The 18,784-nt window shown below is 42.8% G+C and overlaps 1 protein-coding gene across 4 annotated transcripts in view; it reads right to left on the reverse strand.

Moving 5' to 3' along the window:
* CTBP1 (C-terminal binding protein 1) overlaps positions 1–18,784 on the reverse strand; it is a 237,609-nt gene that overhangs the window by 144,842 nt on the left and 73,983 nt on the right. Inside the window, exon 1 of one of the 4 annotated variants that reach the window (XM_063157944.1) lies at positions 6,950–7,006. The exons of the other annotated variants lie outside the window; for them this stretch is intronic. Within the exon in view, the coding sequence (XP_063014014.1) occupies positions 6,950–6,956 (7 nt within the window). The 5' untranslated portion in view covers positions 6,957–7,006. Of the gene's footprint in view, positions 1–6,949; positions 7,007–18,784 lie in introns of those variants that run through there. 4 annotated transcript variants of the gene reach the window in all.

Raw genomic sequence — 18,784 nt, forward strand, 5'->3', positions numbered from 1 at the left:
TAGCCAGCCTTGGGTTTCAGATCCGAGTCAAACTCCACTCCCCAGCAGCCTTATCTTGCCAAATTCAGAGCAAAGGAAGCAGGCAGAGGGCTCCAGCCCAGGGAGAGCACGGACACACACAGCAGCACTCCAGGGCCTGCTCTGCAGTGCATTTCATTAAGGAATGCACACACTTGTGTGCTCCAGTCTGAGATATTCAGGGGCTCCAGCACTGAACAGTAACCCCACAACCCCATTTCCTTGGCTGTATCATTAAATAAACACAGGCTCCGAGATGGACTCTATGGATCTATGTCCTTTCAAAAGAATTTAGTAATTGGAGGGGGAAAAAGTAAAGCTCCAAGTGAGCAGTTCAAAATGTGCAGTAAATAGTTTTGAAAGCGATGTTCTCATCTGGGAGTATTGCAACAGATGTTTATCATGAGCTACTGCAACAGTTAATCCAACTCCCAGCCAGATTACCTCTTTGCCTTTGGAAACCAGCCTTTTTTCCATGGGCAACTTACAGAAAACAAGGGGATGTGCCAGAACTGACAGCAAGCAGTTAACTGAATGGAGCAGGAGGGAAAAAATCCATAAAGCCCAACCAAATAAACTGATATCTGGCCCAAAAGGCTTAGATGAACAGGTGTATGTGTGGGTGGGATTGGAAGGAAAAAAATAAAGAAAAACATTTAAACAAAGCCTCCATTGACATTCTGGTCACTTAAGTGGGTACACACAAAACAAGCCAAACAACATTTTGAACAAATCAGCAAATAATGGATTTCTTTCCTTTTTATTTTTTTGAGAGGGTAGGAAATATGATTATTGAGCTTGGATTTCAAAATTATTGAGGTGCCAATAAACCACAGTAACAACTCAGAGGTTATTCTACCCTAAGATATTCTGAGGAAGAATGAAAAAAGGAAGGTACAAAACTACAAATGCAATCTGGTATTTACTCCTCAAAGATACAAATGCAAATCACAATTTAAAGCATCATTATTTAAAGCTGAAATTACCATTTCATAACAAATGCAAATCCCATCCCTGTTTACAACATTTCCTAAAGGCAAGTGTAGGGCTAGCGAGTCCATGCCCAGAGTACGGACTCATTTCTGCTCCTGATTTCAAAGGCATTTAATTCTGAAAAGGCTTGAGCACACGTGGGTGAAAAGAGTGAGCAGTCCGCCCCTCTGAGCGTCCACAAGAGATGAAGCAAGGGAGGTGAGAGCACACAGTTCCCAGGGCATCCCCTGAGCATCACCTGTGGCTCCCCAGCCCTGGGCACCCTCGCCCTGGCTGCCCCAGGGAACTGCTGGGAGCCACAGGTGAGCATTTACAGCCCTGCAATGCTTCCTGCCACCTTCACCTGCAGCCCACACCTTCCCCTGGCTGCTCCCAGCCGTGCTAACACAAGAGTCACAAATTCTGGAAACTTCTGCTCTCAGCTTCCTCCCTGACTGAAGAAAATCTCAGCTTGTTGGCTGTTTGGGGCTCTTAGAGAGAAACACAAATGCCAATCTGTCAAGTGTAAGAAGGATGTAAAGAGATTTTGTTCCTCTAATTGCTCAGCAGAACAATAAATGAATAAAGAGCTCTAGGCAGTCCTTTCCACTCGGCAGTATTTCTGCTGGTAATGCAAAACTATTTTCCTTGGTACTTCTCTTAATCAACAAAAACAACAGCAAGCATTACCAGTCCTTTCGTATCTGATGAAGGGATTGATGTTATTTATTCAAGAAAGTCTTTGTAAATATTCCTTCCCTTCCACAAAGACCAATGACCACAGAGCCAGAGCCTGCAGTACCTCCACTCAGCCCCTGGCCCCTTCCAGGCCATTGGAGCAGGCACCCATTGGTGTGTTCACTAAAAACAACCCTTTGCAGCTTGTCTTTTTAAGGTTTTTCTTTTTCCTCCATATATCAAAAGTCATAAGTGTCAAGGGAAAGTTTGTGTTTTCTAAATTTTTAGTATTCCAGAGAAATATATTGACATTGCATTCCGCAAATCTTGCCAAAAACGTCTTTTGTGTTCACAGCTTCAATGTTGATGATAAATTTTAAATACTAACAGTACAAAGTATGATTTAAATCAGAGCCTAAATCATAACTGTAAAAGTAATTTAAGCTAGTGAACTGGAAACCTTAATTTAAATAATCTCATTTTGCCACTATAGTTTTCCTAAAGACCTATTTGCTTTCAATGGTTGTTAGTTCTCATTGAGAAGGTAAATAAACTACATACATCTATTTAAATTATTATGAAGCCTAATATATTCTACATCTTTTATTTTTACATTAAGTAAATTCACTAGGCAATTATTTTTTTAACTATGATTCCTAAGTGCTTCAAAGATATTTAGTGAGTCCTAAAGCACCTTTTATAATGATGATGATCCCCATTTTATAGAAGGATAACTCAAAGAAGAGACAATTAACTAGTCCTGGCTCTTTCCTTCACCACATTAAACTAGCTCTAAGGTAACATGTTGATCTCCACTATAACAGCAACCTGTTACACATAATTTTTCACTCTGACTGAGCAATTGTAATAATTTGTAATTATTGATTAAGAGATCAATTAGAAGCAAACACTCAGGTAGCGGCAGCAGCAGAAGGCTGAACTAAATATCTGTGCAAGAATCAGGAGGTTTTGCTGGATGGTTTCACCGAGATATGACACTTGGAACTATTTTTACTCCATCTCCTAAAACATGGATGCAAAGGTAGCACACGGCACATTCTGCTGCTGCCTTCCCAACACCACAGCTTGCTTGATGAGCGACCTCGATTACTCTGCCCTGAACGACAGCAAAAATAGCATTGAGCACTGAGATCTCTTACACAGCCCAAGAGAACACACCAGACTCCCCAAGTTGTACCACCTCTAGTTTGAGGACTCATTTCTTAATAAGGTGCCTCGAAATGTGCAGGATGTTGTGCCAACAGCACTTAGGGTCAATGTTTCAGAGCCATTTCTGTGAACTGAATACTGCCCATCCTGCTGTGCCAGGCTGACACCTCACCTTTGCACAGTTTCTTTCCTGAGGGGTAGCAGCAGCCTGGAATGGTTACTAGTCAATATAGGCTGTGTATGAAAAGGGGGAGAAGTGCTACAGAATTATTTGCAACATTTTTCCACAGTCTCTCATCACTGTGCCCATTTTTCATTGCGCCCTAAGTTGGTCCATGACAGGAACTGCATCTTTCCAAAAGCACATCCTGATGTCTCCTCCCAAGCCAGCCCTTACCAAGCAGGAGCATCAGTGTTCCTGAAGCTGCTCTACCCTCCTGTGAACCTGCTTTTCCTAGGATGCACACAAAAATTGTAGCAGGCAGGCATTAATGACCATTTCTGAGCTTAGCCAGCAGTGGCAAGAAGCACCCTCCATCCCACGGTGCAGGAAAATGGAACAGTAAGAGACACAGCGGTCTATGAAGAGCCAGATTTGATAGGAGTGACCACAAAATGCCAGCTCTTCCCCTCTGGTAAGGTGGTGACCACTACGGGGATGTAGAGCAGAAGGGTCTCGAGGAGACAACCCATTGCTTGGTCCAGCTGGATTCCCCATCCCACCCCGAGTCCTCATCTGCAGGTTCGGGGCAGAGAGCGCTGTTCCCTCCAGAATCAATTCCAACAGCGTGTGCCAGAGCCCAAAGCACGCCCCACACACACAGGGAGTGCCCTGCCCAGGCTCCAGGCAGGATGATGCTGCTGCTCCTGCTGCTGCTGTGGGAAGCGAGGGCTCCGACGGGAGCACCGGTCCCGCGAGGCAGATGTTGTGGAAATTCATATTTCATCAAAACAGTTAATTGTGACGAGAGGGCTATAAAATTCCTTGTACTGCTTAAATTATTTCTCCACTTAGAGCAACTCCACTACCAGGAAATGTTACACGTTGCACTTTATACCCAACTGGCAGCACTCAGTGATAACATTACAGCTCTGTTAAATAACAGATATAAAAATCACAGATCTTTAAAAAGTACAAATTAATTTTTCTCCCGTCATTCAACATAACCATTTACAAACAAACATGCCATGCAATTGTCGTTAAAAGTTTTCCAATCTAGCGCTGCATGTGTTTAAATATGAAAATTACACTTCTGAAATAAACATTGCTGCTATCGGGGAAAAGTGCTACCATAAGTCACATCACTATAAGACAGAAACTGCCACCATGAAGACTCAATAATCCCTCACATTTCACCAAGGGAATGTTCCCTCTCCATTCATCAGGGTCACAGTAAAAGGAAAAAAGCAAACAAAAACCAGCTACAAAACAACTAGGCAGCACCTGCTAAAACTTTGATTGTTTCAGACACACAAGTAGGTAAAACAAGAAATTCAGAGACTCTTTTGTAATGAATGAATGGTTTATCCATACTATTGGTGCCAAACGTCCAGTAATCTATGCTTGGCAAATTCATAAAATTAGGAAAAAATATAACCCCCAAAAAACAACTAAAGGATTTCACTTTCTCTAATCTGACTTTTTTTTAATTTAAGAGTTTATTATCTATTCATACTTGGAAAATATGGTTTTTAGTAACATGTATCTCCTTTGGATATTAAGTCTACCCTTAGCAACACCTAGAGTAAGAAACAACAAGGTTTTCTGCGGCCCCGTGGGGTCACAAGATCTCTACCTGGTACCAAAACGGAACCCAGCACTGTGCCAAAGGGAGAGGAAAGCCTTCAGCTGCTCCCCTCACCTGCCCGGGTGAGCACACAGGCAGGAGGCGTGCAGGTAACTCAGCTCTGCAGCGCTCACACCATCTCCCATATTCCTGTTCCCACCACCAGCAGGCAACGCCTGCCAGCCTGGCTGCACTTTGTTTACACTGCATTAGAAACCAGAATTTGCTGCTTAGGCTAAAAAAGCCTCACTAGGTATCAAACAGACCTAGACCTTATTTTGTCTGTTTTCTCAGGATGCTCTGAAAGAAGTTTATATAATGCATGAAAATTATGTATGCCGTTATGTAACAAAATCAAAGTGCCATAAAACGTACACATGGGTAGTTCTACTTTCAAACAGCAATAGCTGAACTGTTGCTGGCTTCATTTTAAAAGTACAGATCACTTGTATAAACAGCATTTATTTCATCATAATAATTACAATTTATATATATACTCTCTGACCTTGTCACCTATTCAAGTAATCACAGTCACCTCATTATAACACACTGATAAATTCATGTTAAACTCCCTGGGTGTTGCTCATTTCAGACGATTTGGGTAGGTGAGCACAGAACTGCAGGTGCACAGATTTTCCCTGGGAGATGACAAATCACCAGTGGTGCAACAGGTGCTGCTCCCGTTCATTATCCTTTTTCCCAAAAGGATGCCCCTGTCCCGGTGCCTGCTGGCAGTCAGGATGTTTGTGCACCCATGGGTGCCCGGGCAGGAGCTGGGGACACTCCAGTCTGGGGCAGTGCAGCTCCTCCGGCCACTTCCCTCACCCCAGAGGGGCTGGGGCTGCTCCTGGGTAGGGCCAGGCTGAAATTCTTCCATCACTCCATGTAAAAACCTGTATTGATTCTCACAGCTTCAGGCTAGCAACAAAAAAATTAAGTTTTTATGCCTAGCAACAGAGCTGGCCCCACAAGCATCCTTCTGCCTCTGCAATGCACAGCAAGGGGTTAATCACACGTGCAGGTGTAAATCTCACTGACTACACGGTCAGAACCATTGATTTTAACCCAAATTCTATATAAGGCACCTTAAAGATTCAGCAGCAATTTCAGTTGAAAGAACCATTCGAGCACTGATTGCTGAATGGCCATAATCAATTATTTCTATCCAAATTCTCCACTTCTCACACATCACAGAAATGGTTGTACAAATATACTACAGCTTCCAGTACCATCTCCAGCTGGGGATGCTCAGAGAGTATTTAAATTCCCAGCTAACTACTAGATGGCACAGAAATGACAGAACCCAGTCCTAACTGCAGCCTCATGCAGAGAAAAATGCCACAGAGAAAAAAGTTGCAAAATCTGTCAGCAGATTTCTCTCTCTGAAAACATCTCCGTCAGAAATAACTTTTGCCACGAAAACCACCAGGAAACTCAGAACTTAAAAACGTGGATGTGGTTTTTATAAGATGTTAAATATACAGAAGAAATACAATAAATACAGTTGGTTGTAAAAGAGATCATTAAAAAGAAAGGAGATATGTTGCAAAATAACAGAGCTAAATTCGTCCATGAAACGTATAAGAGATTTACAAGGCAAGATAAAAATAGAGAGTATTTAACTTCATATTTGTTATTTTAAACTCAAACCAAAGTGTGTTCAGATAACCGCACCTAACCACATCGATTTCCAATTAACCGAAGGGGAGGTACTGAATATTTGGCAAATCGGCAGAAACAACTTATGGGAAGAATGCCGGCGTTCCCTCTGGGATGTGCCAACCCCCGCAGCCGATTCCCATTGACTTTCGGCAATTCCGCACACCACAGCTCCATTTCCCAGCCGGGGGCACCGCAGCGCCAACTCCGCGCCCGCCAAGTTGGCGGCAGCGCAGCGCAGCGCCGGGACGGGCGGCAGGGCCGCGCACCGCTCCGGACCGGGGAGAGAGAGCGCGGCCCGGCCGGGATCCATCCCATCCCATCCCATCCCATCCCATCCCATCCCCTCGCGGGGAAACTCCGCCGCTGCCCCCGGCAGGCACAAAGAGCCGCGGCCCCCGAGCAGCGGGCGGGACGCGGCCGGCGCTGCCCCCGGTGCTGCGCTGGCGCGGCCCCCGCCCAGCGGCCGCCGGGGGTGCGGTGCAAAAATAATTATTGTAAAAAATTTAAAAAAAAAAATTAAAAAATGAAAGAAAGAATCAACCATGGTGGCTCAGGACGGCGCGCAGCGATGGGGCAGCGCGCCGGGCACCGAGCGAACAGGGATCCGTCCACGCTCCCACCCACCCGCGCCGCCCTCAGCCGCGCATCGCCCTCACGCCCACCTTGCATCCCGCCCGCCGCCGGCTCCACACCGGAATCCGCCACCGCCGCCGCCGCCGCTGGAAATACGGGGCAGGCGGGCGGACCAATGGGGGCGGGGAGCGCCGCGGCCGCAGCCAATGGCGGCCGCCCGCCGCCGGCGCCCGGCCAATCAGAGCGCAGCTCATTAGGCGGCGGCGGCCGGGAGCGGCGGGGGCGGGGAGCGGCTCTGGGCGCTCCTCGCCCGCCCCCCGCGATTCATTCTTTCCTCCCTTTTCCCTCTGGCTGTTCCTTCCCCACCCGCGATTCATTCTTTCCTCCCTTTTCCCTCTGGCTTTTCCTTCCCCACCCGCGATTCATTCTTTCCTCCCTTTTCCCTCTGCCTTTTCCTTCCCCACCCGCCTTGGTTTTCCCCACCCTTTTTTTCCCCTTGTTTTTCTTTCTTATTTCTCTCCTCTCTCTCGCTCCCCTCTTTTAACTTCCCTCTGCCCTTCTTATTTTAGGCAGGGCCTTTTCCCGGATTTTTTATGTACTCCCCCCACTGTACATTAATTATAGACACCAAAAACTTGGGGAGCCCCAGGGAAGTTGTTCTGCTCTGTGTGGAAGGATGCTCTTGCCCAAATCACCACCGATGGCAGGGAAGCACCAGACATTGATATTTTAGAGAACCCAAAAAGATGAGGGGATAGAAGCCACTAGAACCGGTCAAGCCAAAATCGGAGCTGGTTTTGGCATGGCACACAAGCTCTGTGCATGACTTCAACAAGCTCCCAGGATGCAGAACCAGCCTTTAAAAATAACAAAACGAAACCAGCAGATGTTTCCACCACAAAGCTCCACTCCAGCATGCAAAGCTGCTTTCATCTGTATCACCACTGCGAAATTCTTAGCAAAGTTTTCTTATTCAAGTCAAACAATTGTGGGTATAAATACCTGCTTTGCCAAAATATAGGGAATAAACAGCCCTTTTAAAAAAATCAAATTTGTTAACATTCGTTCTTGAAAATAAACTTTTCAATCAACAAAACTCATGACTGCTTTATGTTACAGCAGAAAACTATCTGCTGCAGAACAGGGAGATAAAAATGACTCAGAATTTTCTTCTGTTTTTGCAGTTTGGTGACCCCAATAATTCCTCAGTTCCGAGCAAACTAAAACAGTGACAAAGCCCAAAGCCTGCACCTCCCATTTCTGATGCTGTGCTCCTTCTTCCTCAGCCCCAGCATTTAAAATCACTAAATTGTGTTTGCTCAAAGCCCTTGCCTGAGCAGGCCACGTTGTGAATTTATTCACAGAGTTTGGCTAATACAGGGTAACACACTCTGTGAAGTGATAAACCCAATACCAACCCAAGTCTGATGATAATTTACAGGAGAAATTTTCTCTTGCAGATCAAGAGAGGTTTTTTCCTAAGGTGCCCCAAGAGCCAGGAACACTGTGTGGCTGTGAACTGCTGACAGGCAACCAATAACTGTGACAAATTATACATTCATGGCATCTGCAACAATCGATAAACTGACTCACCAAATTAATAAAATATAGATCACAAAGCATACATTTTTATTAAAGAATAACTTCATGATAACCAAGTAATGTGGATGCTTCCAAGCATAAGATTAAATTACATGCTGAGCAAATCTGGCATTTTGTGATAAACTAGGAAAATAGTCTTTGCAACAGCAACTGAGGAAGAACATCGCTGACATGGCCTATAAACATGTTTTATAAAGCACAACCCAAAGTAACCAAAAAAAACAAAACAAAACCAAACCAACCAAACCCCATAATGAAGTGGCAGCTCAAGAATTCACTACCATATTCACAGTAATTACTTTCTAGACTTCTCCTTGTTTTGTAATTTATTCCTTCAAATGCAATGCTGATTTTGGTGTTAGAAGTAATAAAACCAGATTACCTGCATAGGGGAGTATTTACACCAGATTAAAATTCCTCAACTAGTCAGACTTCAGCAGTCACTACTGGAGAACACAAAGATTTTTAGCACATTTAGGATGACAGCAAATGTACTTAAATACACAAAGCAAGTGTCTGACCTTACAGGCTGACCCTGCTGGTCATAATTTCGTGCCTGCTGAATAATTCTAGTTTAAAGAACTTGCCTGAACACAGGAACACAATGAATCCTGCTGAATTTGGAGGTCCTCTGTTTTACACATGATGAAGTTTTCCTGCATGGATGTTTTCCCCTACTGAGGAATGCAGTGAGCAGAGGTTTCCCAGCCTTCTGTAAAGCTGGGAGTTGTAAAGTTGGAGAAGTTTTTTCTCTCCCAGGGAGGAAGATGGAGCATCCCTTATGGCAAAGGCTTCTCTACTGGGAAGAACATTCTCAGGCACATCCTCAGTGTCCACTGTTTGTGTTGGGTTATTCCCACACAGCTCTGAATCATCTCTTAAATGAAGAATTTAAAATACTGAGATCATGTTCATTAAAGTTTACAATTATTAGTTCCTGAAACCCCTTCATACTTGGTTTCTCCAGGCTAACTACACCATACCAACTACATTGGAAGGCTGTCCTAAATTAGTTGTAATATCTACAATGCCAGATAAAATGGTGCTTTCAGGGTGTCTTCATATGATTGATGTCTTGTCAGATCTTCCAAATATTTATTTTATTGCAAAATATCCAGCATTTCCTGGAGACTTCCATGAGTATTTTACATCCATAATGTTCAGCCACTTCCTCAACTGCCACAGATTTCCAAGCTAAACACATGAGATGTGCTGTTTCCCACCCTTCTTTCTAGCTAATAAATAATGGAATCTTAATTCTGAACTGCTGTCGTGAAACAAAGCTCAAATAGAGCCTAAGTGATACAAAAACAGTATTTGTTTATACTAGATCCATTATTAACTTAATTCTTTCTCAAACAAATGACATTTAATAATGCATTAAACACATAAACAGGAACATATTCGAAGTTATAATCCCATCAGCTCCTTCTCATGACATTCATCTTCTCAAAGGCAATATCCACATTTCAATCGAATCATTTGTTGAACATCGTTAAGTTAATAAACAGTTCCTCAAAACCAGCTTACTACTTAAATAAGCTGCTGCCTTCCCTAGCTGTGGCAATCTAGATCAGTTTTTTAAAAAAATAATCTATTCTCTGGCATATTATTAGCAACCAGGAATTTATTATGTTACTTTCTTTCAAAATTAAGTATATTTAGAAAACATACCTACATATCCCCACTCACAGACAACCATTTATCTAAATATTTCACGAGGGTTCTGCATGGTGATCATTTCATTTACTAAGAAAATACCCACATTGCTGTGAATCCTTTCAGGCCCCAAAACGTGCCTACAGACAGCAGCAGTGCCTATTTTAGAGAAGCAGCAAACAGGACCAGCCTCAGGATTACACCCACCTCCCTCCACAGAAGATGAAGCCAGAGCATTTTCTCTTGCCATAAATTACCACTCCCTTTATCAGCAATTATTTAACTTCCAAAAATAGCTGCAATGAGACAAATTATGAGCTATAATTACCCAAATTTATCCATTATATTAGGAGTGCACACATGCAGATATGTGTACCTAATCTGCTCTAAAATGTGCAATATTAAGTATTAGAATCACACATACCAGGGCATCTTTATGTCATCACCCAGATGAAATTTCTGCTGAACATCTGTGAGCCATTGCAGTGGCCAGCAATGCCCATTGTTACTGTTTTGTCTGGTGCCAGTCACTCAATCCTGGTACATTTTCTTCTAGCACACCTTCCTCCTTCCCCAACGAGTGCAGGGACCTGAGTCCACAGGGGTCAAAGGGACCCCCAGATTCCAGGGGGAGGAAAAATAAATATATCTATAAATCCATCTGTATATCACTGAGGGCAACACCGAAGTCAGGGAAGTCAGGCCAGAAGTCCATCCTCTGGAAATATTAAAGACTGGAAATATTAGAAATACCATAAAGAGTTGGCCTGGTTTTGCTTTCTATTTCATACAGGACCTTGGGCTAGAGGGCACTTTATGGTCTGACCCAGTTCAATAATCATTTCATTAAGTACTTCAAGACTAAATTGCATCATTCTTTTCTTGGAAAGTGGAATTATTGAATATCCTAGGTTACTCAAAAGCAAATTAGAATTTGTCTACTCCTGCACTACTAGTGTGACTCAAAGCAAGCACCTCCCACGTTGTCAGAGGTCTTGACAGACCACTGTGTCTCCAAAAGTACCAGCATTTCTGCTCAATCTCTATCATGCTGTGAAGTGCTGCCTCTCAGACAGCTGCATTTATCCTGTCTGTACATGCAGTTACCACAGCATCACAGAGTGCTTTGGGCTGGGAGGGATCCTAAAGATCATCCAGCTCCAACCCTCTGCCATGAGCAGGGACACCTCCACCAGACCAGGCTGCTCCAAACCCCATCCAACCTGGCCTTGAACATTTCCAGGGATGGGGCAGCCACAGCTTCCATGGGCAACCCGTGCCAGGGCCTCCCCACCCTCGCAGGGAAGAATTTCTTCCTTATATCCAACCTGACCCTTCCCTCTTGTCCTGTCTCTCCATGTCCTCGTCTCTCTGCAGCTCTCGTGTCACTCCCTGCAGGCTCTGGAAGGAGCCCTCTCAGCTGCCTCCACAGCAGAGATCCTCCAGCCCCCTCAGCATCTTCGTGGCCTCCTCTGGATCTCCAACAGATCCACAAATCTCTTATTGTGAGGCCCCAGAGCTGGAGTTAGCAACTGCAGCTCTGGGGGTCTCTGGATTCACCTTCAGCCTCTCCCCAAGCAGCTCCTGGTAGGTGGATGTGCAAACCCAGGGCACCACAGGGAATATTTCTGTGTCTGCTCTGGGGTGCCCTGACCCCAGGGCAGCTCTGACTCTGACCCTCATCCATGGAGAAAGTTTCCCAGACTTCAAGATAGACTGGAATCCACAAAAGTGTGCAATAGATTACAGAGAGCAGTGCAGGTGTGTCACTGGGTGAGAAATTGAGGTTTGGGATTTTTAGTGTGCTGTGGATGGCAGCAAGATGGAGGGCACAGGGTGTCCTCCTGGGTTTCTCCTTCATGCTGCTTCTTCCTCCTTCTCCATGGGTTTGGGTGGCATTTTGTAATTGGGCAGACCAGTCTGCATTGTGGGCTCTGTGGGATCAGTTATTGGGTTAAAAGGGAAAATAATCCAGGTGTCAGCTCTTAATTGGATGGTTTAGTGTTAAAAGCCCTTGTACCAAGAGATTGTTGGCCATTCTGTGCCTTCTGATGAAAAGCTGCAGAACTCACAGCAGTGAGACTGTTTTACTGATCAGAACTGATAAACACCTGAGTGTGAACATGAACTACTGTCCCAAGTGCCTTCAGTGCAGGCCCAGAGAAACCCACAGGTGAGGGCAGGGAGGGACACAGGTCTGGGCTGGGAGCCAGGCAATCTCTGTGTTCTGTGATCTGAGCATTTCTTTTACTCACCTGTTAAATTGTCACATCTACAGCATTTATTATGCAGTTACCATGATACAACAATGAAGTCAGAATATGATTTTTTTATGGTTAAGGTTTTCTTTGCAGTCTTGCAGGACATTAAAAGTCACAGATTCATAGGATCTATTTTTTTTGCAGAGAAACTTAACAAAAGATAGGAACCCAATAGAGTTTTTTTTCTCCACATTTGTTTTCAATGGCAATAGAATAAATTGCTCCACTAAAAAGCCTTGATACTTTCTGTTTTAAAGCACAAGAACAAATGCTATTTTTAAAGTCAAAATATGTTATAATGATAGGGTTGGGGTTTGGGGTGGGTTGATTTTTGGGGTTTTTTTTTGGTTTTTTTTTTTTTTTTGGAAGAGTAAAAATCTATTTTTTTCAGTTACAGTGAAAATTCTGAATGCATATTCACATAATTTTGCAAAACTGTCAACACTAGATACACACTTCTTTCTTTGAACTATCTCCCTGTGTTGCAACCCTCATCTAAATTTGAAAATATTTTGGTAAACATAGATGATGTTTCATGGGTGCAATTTTGAGAGCATAAGGAATTTAAGAAAACAGTTGATACTGCATTAAAATCTAAAATTGGCTTTTAAGAATCCATCAGCATGCTCAAATCAGCAACTATTAAGAAAAACATCCAGAAATGAGTATCTGCAGATAATCTACTTTCTCCTAGATTTTCTTCCCTGGAGTGTTGTTTTGGAACTTTTGAGCTCCTTTTGAAGGATATTTGTACATTCCTTTGTGGTGACATATTTTATACATTACTTAAAGAAGTTCTTCTCTCACTATTACACATTCAGCCTACATATCAGGGTAATTGTATCACAACATTTATCCCAACAGAATTTTACTTCCAGAGTGGGTTGTCCCAAGTACAGTTGATAACATCCACATTTTGCCCAGATAAAGAAAATAGTTTGAATGAAGCATTATGAGCACTAGTAGTATAAGTCATTTCTTAGAAGCACAGGGCTGAGAAAATTTCCCTTGGGATATTATAGGAGAGATGTAAAATAATTTATTTCAGGAACTTAAATTTCCTTATTAAGAAAATCCCTGGTTTGTTTTGTTGCCACCACTCTCCTTGGAAAGCTGTGGTGGACTCTGGGGGCTCTGCCCATCAGGAATCCTCTTCAGAATTCAGCCTCAATTCATTCTGCAGTTGTTTGCACCATTTTTTTCTTCTGCGCCCATTGGCTTTCAGTTTTTTCCTCTTGCTCCACACAGCATCTAAAGATGAATATATTCCTCATGTCTCCCTCTGAGATGACAGCCTCTTCACCTTACTCATTAAACTGTGCAGAAATGATGAACTCATACTGATAGAGCAGAATATTCTGTTCACTTGTTTTTATGCATATCACAGGGGCTGCTAAAGCACATCCCATGATCATCCAAGCACTATTTATCTATAATGAGAATCTTGTTGCAAGTTTCCATTTTACAAAACTCTGCTATTACTCACTTAGAAGATATGACCTCTGATTTTATGTTTTGAATTTGATTCTACTTCTATTAGCCCAGTGTTCAAGATAATCTCAGTTATTTCTATATAATATCTGAGTAGCTATTTTTTTCTACAGACTGTAAGAAAGGCTCTCTAGCCCCTTGCTGTACAGTAGAATATCCCTGTTTCAGAGCTGCTATTTTTATTGTTTTAAGTACAGCACCCATACTGATTTGGTGAGCTCGTGTTAAAACTAAATAATCTCTACAGCAACATCTATCCAGATTCCTTGTTATATTTAGGATGCCTTTCAGTTTAGCCATTAGCACAGCCACTCTACTCATGCCAGGCCACCATGTGAGGCAAGCCAAGCTCCACACTCCCCTGGTCACCTCTCCTGCAACACCACACCTTTCAGAAAACAATTCTTTTTGAGTAACACCTGGTGATGAATTTCTGCGGCAACGAATGGTTCTTTAGCCCAATTTCCCAGCAGCAGCCACTCGGCTCCCATCCCACCCATGGCAGTGGGACACACGGAGGGAAGCTGTGCCTGACTCTGCCCATCACTCCCCAGCAGGTGCCCGGGGTGACGTGTCCTGAGCAGCCCTGGGCACGTTCTGAGGGATCGGCCGCGTTGGTGATGCTGCATTCCAGCAGCCAAGGTCTCACTGACCTTCAGGAGGCCTCCAAACCCAAACCTCAGCTTGTTTCTTCACTGCTGGTACCTCATAAGGTACAGGCCTGTAATTCTTAGTAGCAGTAAATACTAATTTTTAAGAGTCTTGAATTAATTCACAATAAGCTCCACAGAATTCCATAAAACACACAAGTGCTGCTGAGGGCAGTGCTGAAGCTTTTGGGGTTTTTTTGAACAAGAGATAATGTCTGGATTTCAAAACACTGTGGTGGTTTAAAAATGAAGGGTGAAGGCTCCTCCAGAGAGGTGAAAGGAGCTGCCCTGCACACCACAGGGCTGCCTCTGGCACGCTGGAACCCTCAGAAGCTCTGAAAGAAAAGGTCCTGCCAAAAACTGCTCCTGCTTAAGCAGGTTTCACCATTTTTAGAAGCACTGCCAATACCAAGGCATCAAACCAGAGTCTTTGCCTGTACCTGTCTCCCTATCCCCAGAACAATCAAACACTATTGTTAAATCCTTGGTATATTAGAGCAGCCCAGGACTGCCCTGGAGGCGCAGAACCCAAATCCCTCTTCCCAAGGGACCCTCCTTGGCTTGAGCAGGCCAGCAGGGATTCAGGGTGGGATTTCTCAGAGGTGCCGGGGAGCTGGAGAACCTCTCTCTCCCTCTCTGCTGACTGAGGTGTGTTCCACAAAATGCTGCACTTTAATTATGCAATTACTCAGAACCGCACGACCCAGCTCTGGGGTTTTGCAGACACAGAGACACAAACCCTGCTCCTGGCACTGCCTCCCTCCGTGGTTGAACTCTGGAGCCCCGTGCAGGGAGAGAAGTCTTCTCAAACCCTTCCAAGAACATCAATAAAGCAGCCCTGGTTATGAGCTTCATTCGCTCTGTGCTCATTAAACCACAGCAGCTTCCCCTTGATGCTGTGCTGCATCAGACACCACCGAACCTGCCTCTCTCTCTGTGGGTACACAAATGTGCTTTTCCCTTTGTCCTGCAAAACAAATCCTAACAGAAAAGTGTTTCTATTAAAACTAAATGGAATTAAACGCCAATTACCAGTTAATAATAGTCTAAAGATAGCAGTTCAGATCTGTTTAATCCCACAATAAACTGACTGCAGAGCTGACATTGGTTAGGTTTCAGCTTTTGTTTTGACTCAGAAAGAAACTACCAGTTGATTAAAAAACCTAAATTATCTTAAGCATGAACTCCACAATTGAAAATGCTCCTGAGCGTCCCTCCCTGCTCACGAGGAGTCCAACACACCTCAGTTCCCCTGCCCACCTTCTCATCACAGCTCTGAATGCATGAGGAAGAGTTTTGGAGGTTTTACACATATTTATTAATTACCTCTTGTTTAAGAAAAGAAGATGGACTTTTCCCCTACTTCTCTGTCCCTTCATAAACTCTTTGGATCACAGATAACAGAACATATGTAGCCTACCTGGAATGACAGTACTGTTCAGTTTGGATGATATAAACCTATTCTTCACTGAAAGGAATATGTTTGTTTTCAAAGCTGTCTGAAATACAGACAACAACTAAAGGTAAAAAACCAGGTAAAATACACACTAACTAACATCATTCATTGCATTTTGTGCCCACGTTCTTGCTAGGGTGAGACTTCTTCTCACAGCCCCTCTTTGCAACAGGAGTAAGAATAGAGCAGTTCTGAGGGTTAAATCAGAAACAACAGCTTTACATTTCTTTTTATATTTTTCTGTTCCTATATGCCTTTTTTGAGCAGTTTAATACCCTTCAGAAGCTCAAAAAATTGCTCTGCCAAGAAAAAAAAAAAAAAAAAAAAGGCTTAAGCATTTTTAGAAGCACTGGATATACTAAGGCTTCAAACCAGAGTGTTTGCCTGTACTTGAGGCTTCTCTCTGTGAAGACAAAAGCTCTGTAATTCTCCAAAAAGCAGCAACTGATCCTGTAGTGAAGGCTGAACTCTGTGATACCCTGGCACATCCTATTTCTTTGCTAAAATGCATTGAATAATACATAATGGAAAAATACAAGTGTTGTAATTTAATCTGGGCTGTAAATCCCTGCTGCAGACACATCTCTCCTCCAGCACCCCAATGAACACACAAGGGACAGATGAGGAGGAACAGCTTCCATGGCAGACTTGGAACGCTGTTGTGTCACTTACAACGCTTAGATTATTCGAACAAAATTACTTTTTAGTTAATCACAGAAGAAAAACTCAATAGAGTTTAGAAAAGGAAAAAATGGGAATAATTTAAGGAGGTAGCAAAGTTCCCTGCAGCCGTCCTTGGCATGGACAGCACCTTAAAAATGGGTGAAAAGCTACAGCCATTCAAGGAGAAACTAGTTTCATTTTGTTTGAAGTAGAAATTCCCTACACCAACCAAGCAAACATCCTCATCCCTTTAATAACCCAAACACTTGAAGCCAAAGTAACAAAGCAAACAAACATCTTCAACAATATTTCTTCACTTCTTGCATTGGCATGTCTGGGGCACCCAGAATTTTCTGGTAGCACTAGGAAGTATTGTTTCCTATTTTGTAGCAGTGAAGAATCTAGAAAGAAAATTTTAGACCTATGAGAAGATCCACATAATTTGTCTCCAAACATACAAACTTCACCAAGTGTACAGAACTGCCTGCCCTACACAGTCATATAAACAGACAATCATATAAAGTGTTGGATATGTCAGAAAAAGGAAGAAGTCATAAAAAAATAAATCAGGTTTAACACTAAGACATGCACAAAATTAAAAAGGTAAAGAATGGATTAATGACAGGGATAATGATATAAGAATAAAAATTAATCACTGAAAAGAAAACAATTTTTTGGGAAAAATCTTTGCAGAGCACCATAGAGTACCAAAGTGTTCCCAAAGTGACATCCACAGTGCCTTGCTAAGCACCTTCTCCATTCTCTTCAATCCAGCACTAACTCTTCCTACTTTAAATATTAAATATCCATTGATATCCTTCAGATATCCATAAACAGTAACAGTGTTGCTATCAATGATAACGGGATAGCATTAATATACAAAAAATGGATTTCCATTATGAAATATTATGAGTATTGTGTCTAAATAATTGTGTCTAGAAAGACTGGACTTCAGTCTTTTTTAAAAAAATAAAAATGGTTGCAATGAAAAAAGAAGAAAATTTCTATATCCCAATATTTAAGACCTGCCATTTGCTTATACAGCAACAGATAAATCAAGAGACACTAAACATGTCAGAAGTTAAGCCATCCCCCTCATTTTCCTCAAACTAGTTTTAGTTAAGTTCTCATTTTAAAATTGTCCAGTCCCTCCCTTTGCTGAGTGCAGTACATTTTGAATCTGACATTTCCCCAGCCGCCACAAGAGGAAATCCCATCACCAAAAGGGTAAATTCATTCTCCAGAAGTGACTGCATCTGAAAAGATCAGACTGTCCTTTTGGTCCACTGGGCTTTTGGGGTGAGGAAGAGTGAAATACCTAAAATTTACAGCACCAGTAAACAAAAACAACTGAAATCTACATTAAATGGCTCACTAGAGCATGCAACACTGCAGAGAAATTGGATTTTACAAGGACACAGAGGAGTAGATTTTCCATATTTGAAGACTCAACCAAATGGGATGGGGGAAGAAGAGCAGATAGTCATGGCATGAGGCAACAGGAATGGTACATGAAAATATCTGAGGTTTACTACGTTGATTTGCAATTTTTTATTCATTAGCCAGATATTATTACAATGGAAATATCTGCTTATAATTTTGTTTAGTGCAGTTGAAGCTCTTAAAAAAGAAGAAAGAGAGGGGAGAGAATTGTATGTCAGAAAAGGAAAATAAGAATTCAGAGCCTGTGCTTAAGATAACATCTGTGGTCTCAATAAAATATGTAAACCAACTTGCTATGGCCCATTGTGATCTAGCCATGCCAAAACTTTTCTTCAAGGGACCGTCAACAGAGTAATGTGAAGGAACTTATTGATTTAAAAAAGAAAATACTCATTTACAAAACAATTTCTGGTTTTAATGAAGCTGAAGATTAGAAACTGCCTCACATTACCTGTTACTTACACAAAACACTGCTGCTGAATTGGAAAAGTGCAAGCAAACAGGGATTGCGTTGAATTAATTAAAGCTGTTTTCAGTTCCCCTGAAGCCTGCACAAGAGCAGCAAGGTGTGTCTGTAAGGAACCTCTCACCCCAGGCACGAGGGGGATGGGGCAGAGAGTGAAAATCAAAGGTGTCCTCTGCAATCCAGCTCAGCTCAAATGCTTCAAGGTTTCTGACACCCAGGAAACCCAGAAGCCT

Source organism: Melospiza melodia, chromosome 5 (assembly GCF_035770615.1).
Source record: "Melospiza melodia melodia isolate bMelMel2 chromosome 5, bMelMel2.pri, whole genome shotgun sequence".
Taxonomy (NCBI): domain Eukaryota; kingdom Metazoa; phylum Chordata; class Aves; order Passeriformes; family Passerellidae; genus Melospiza; species Melospiza melodia.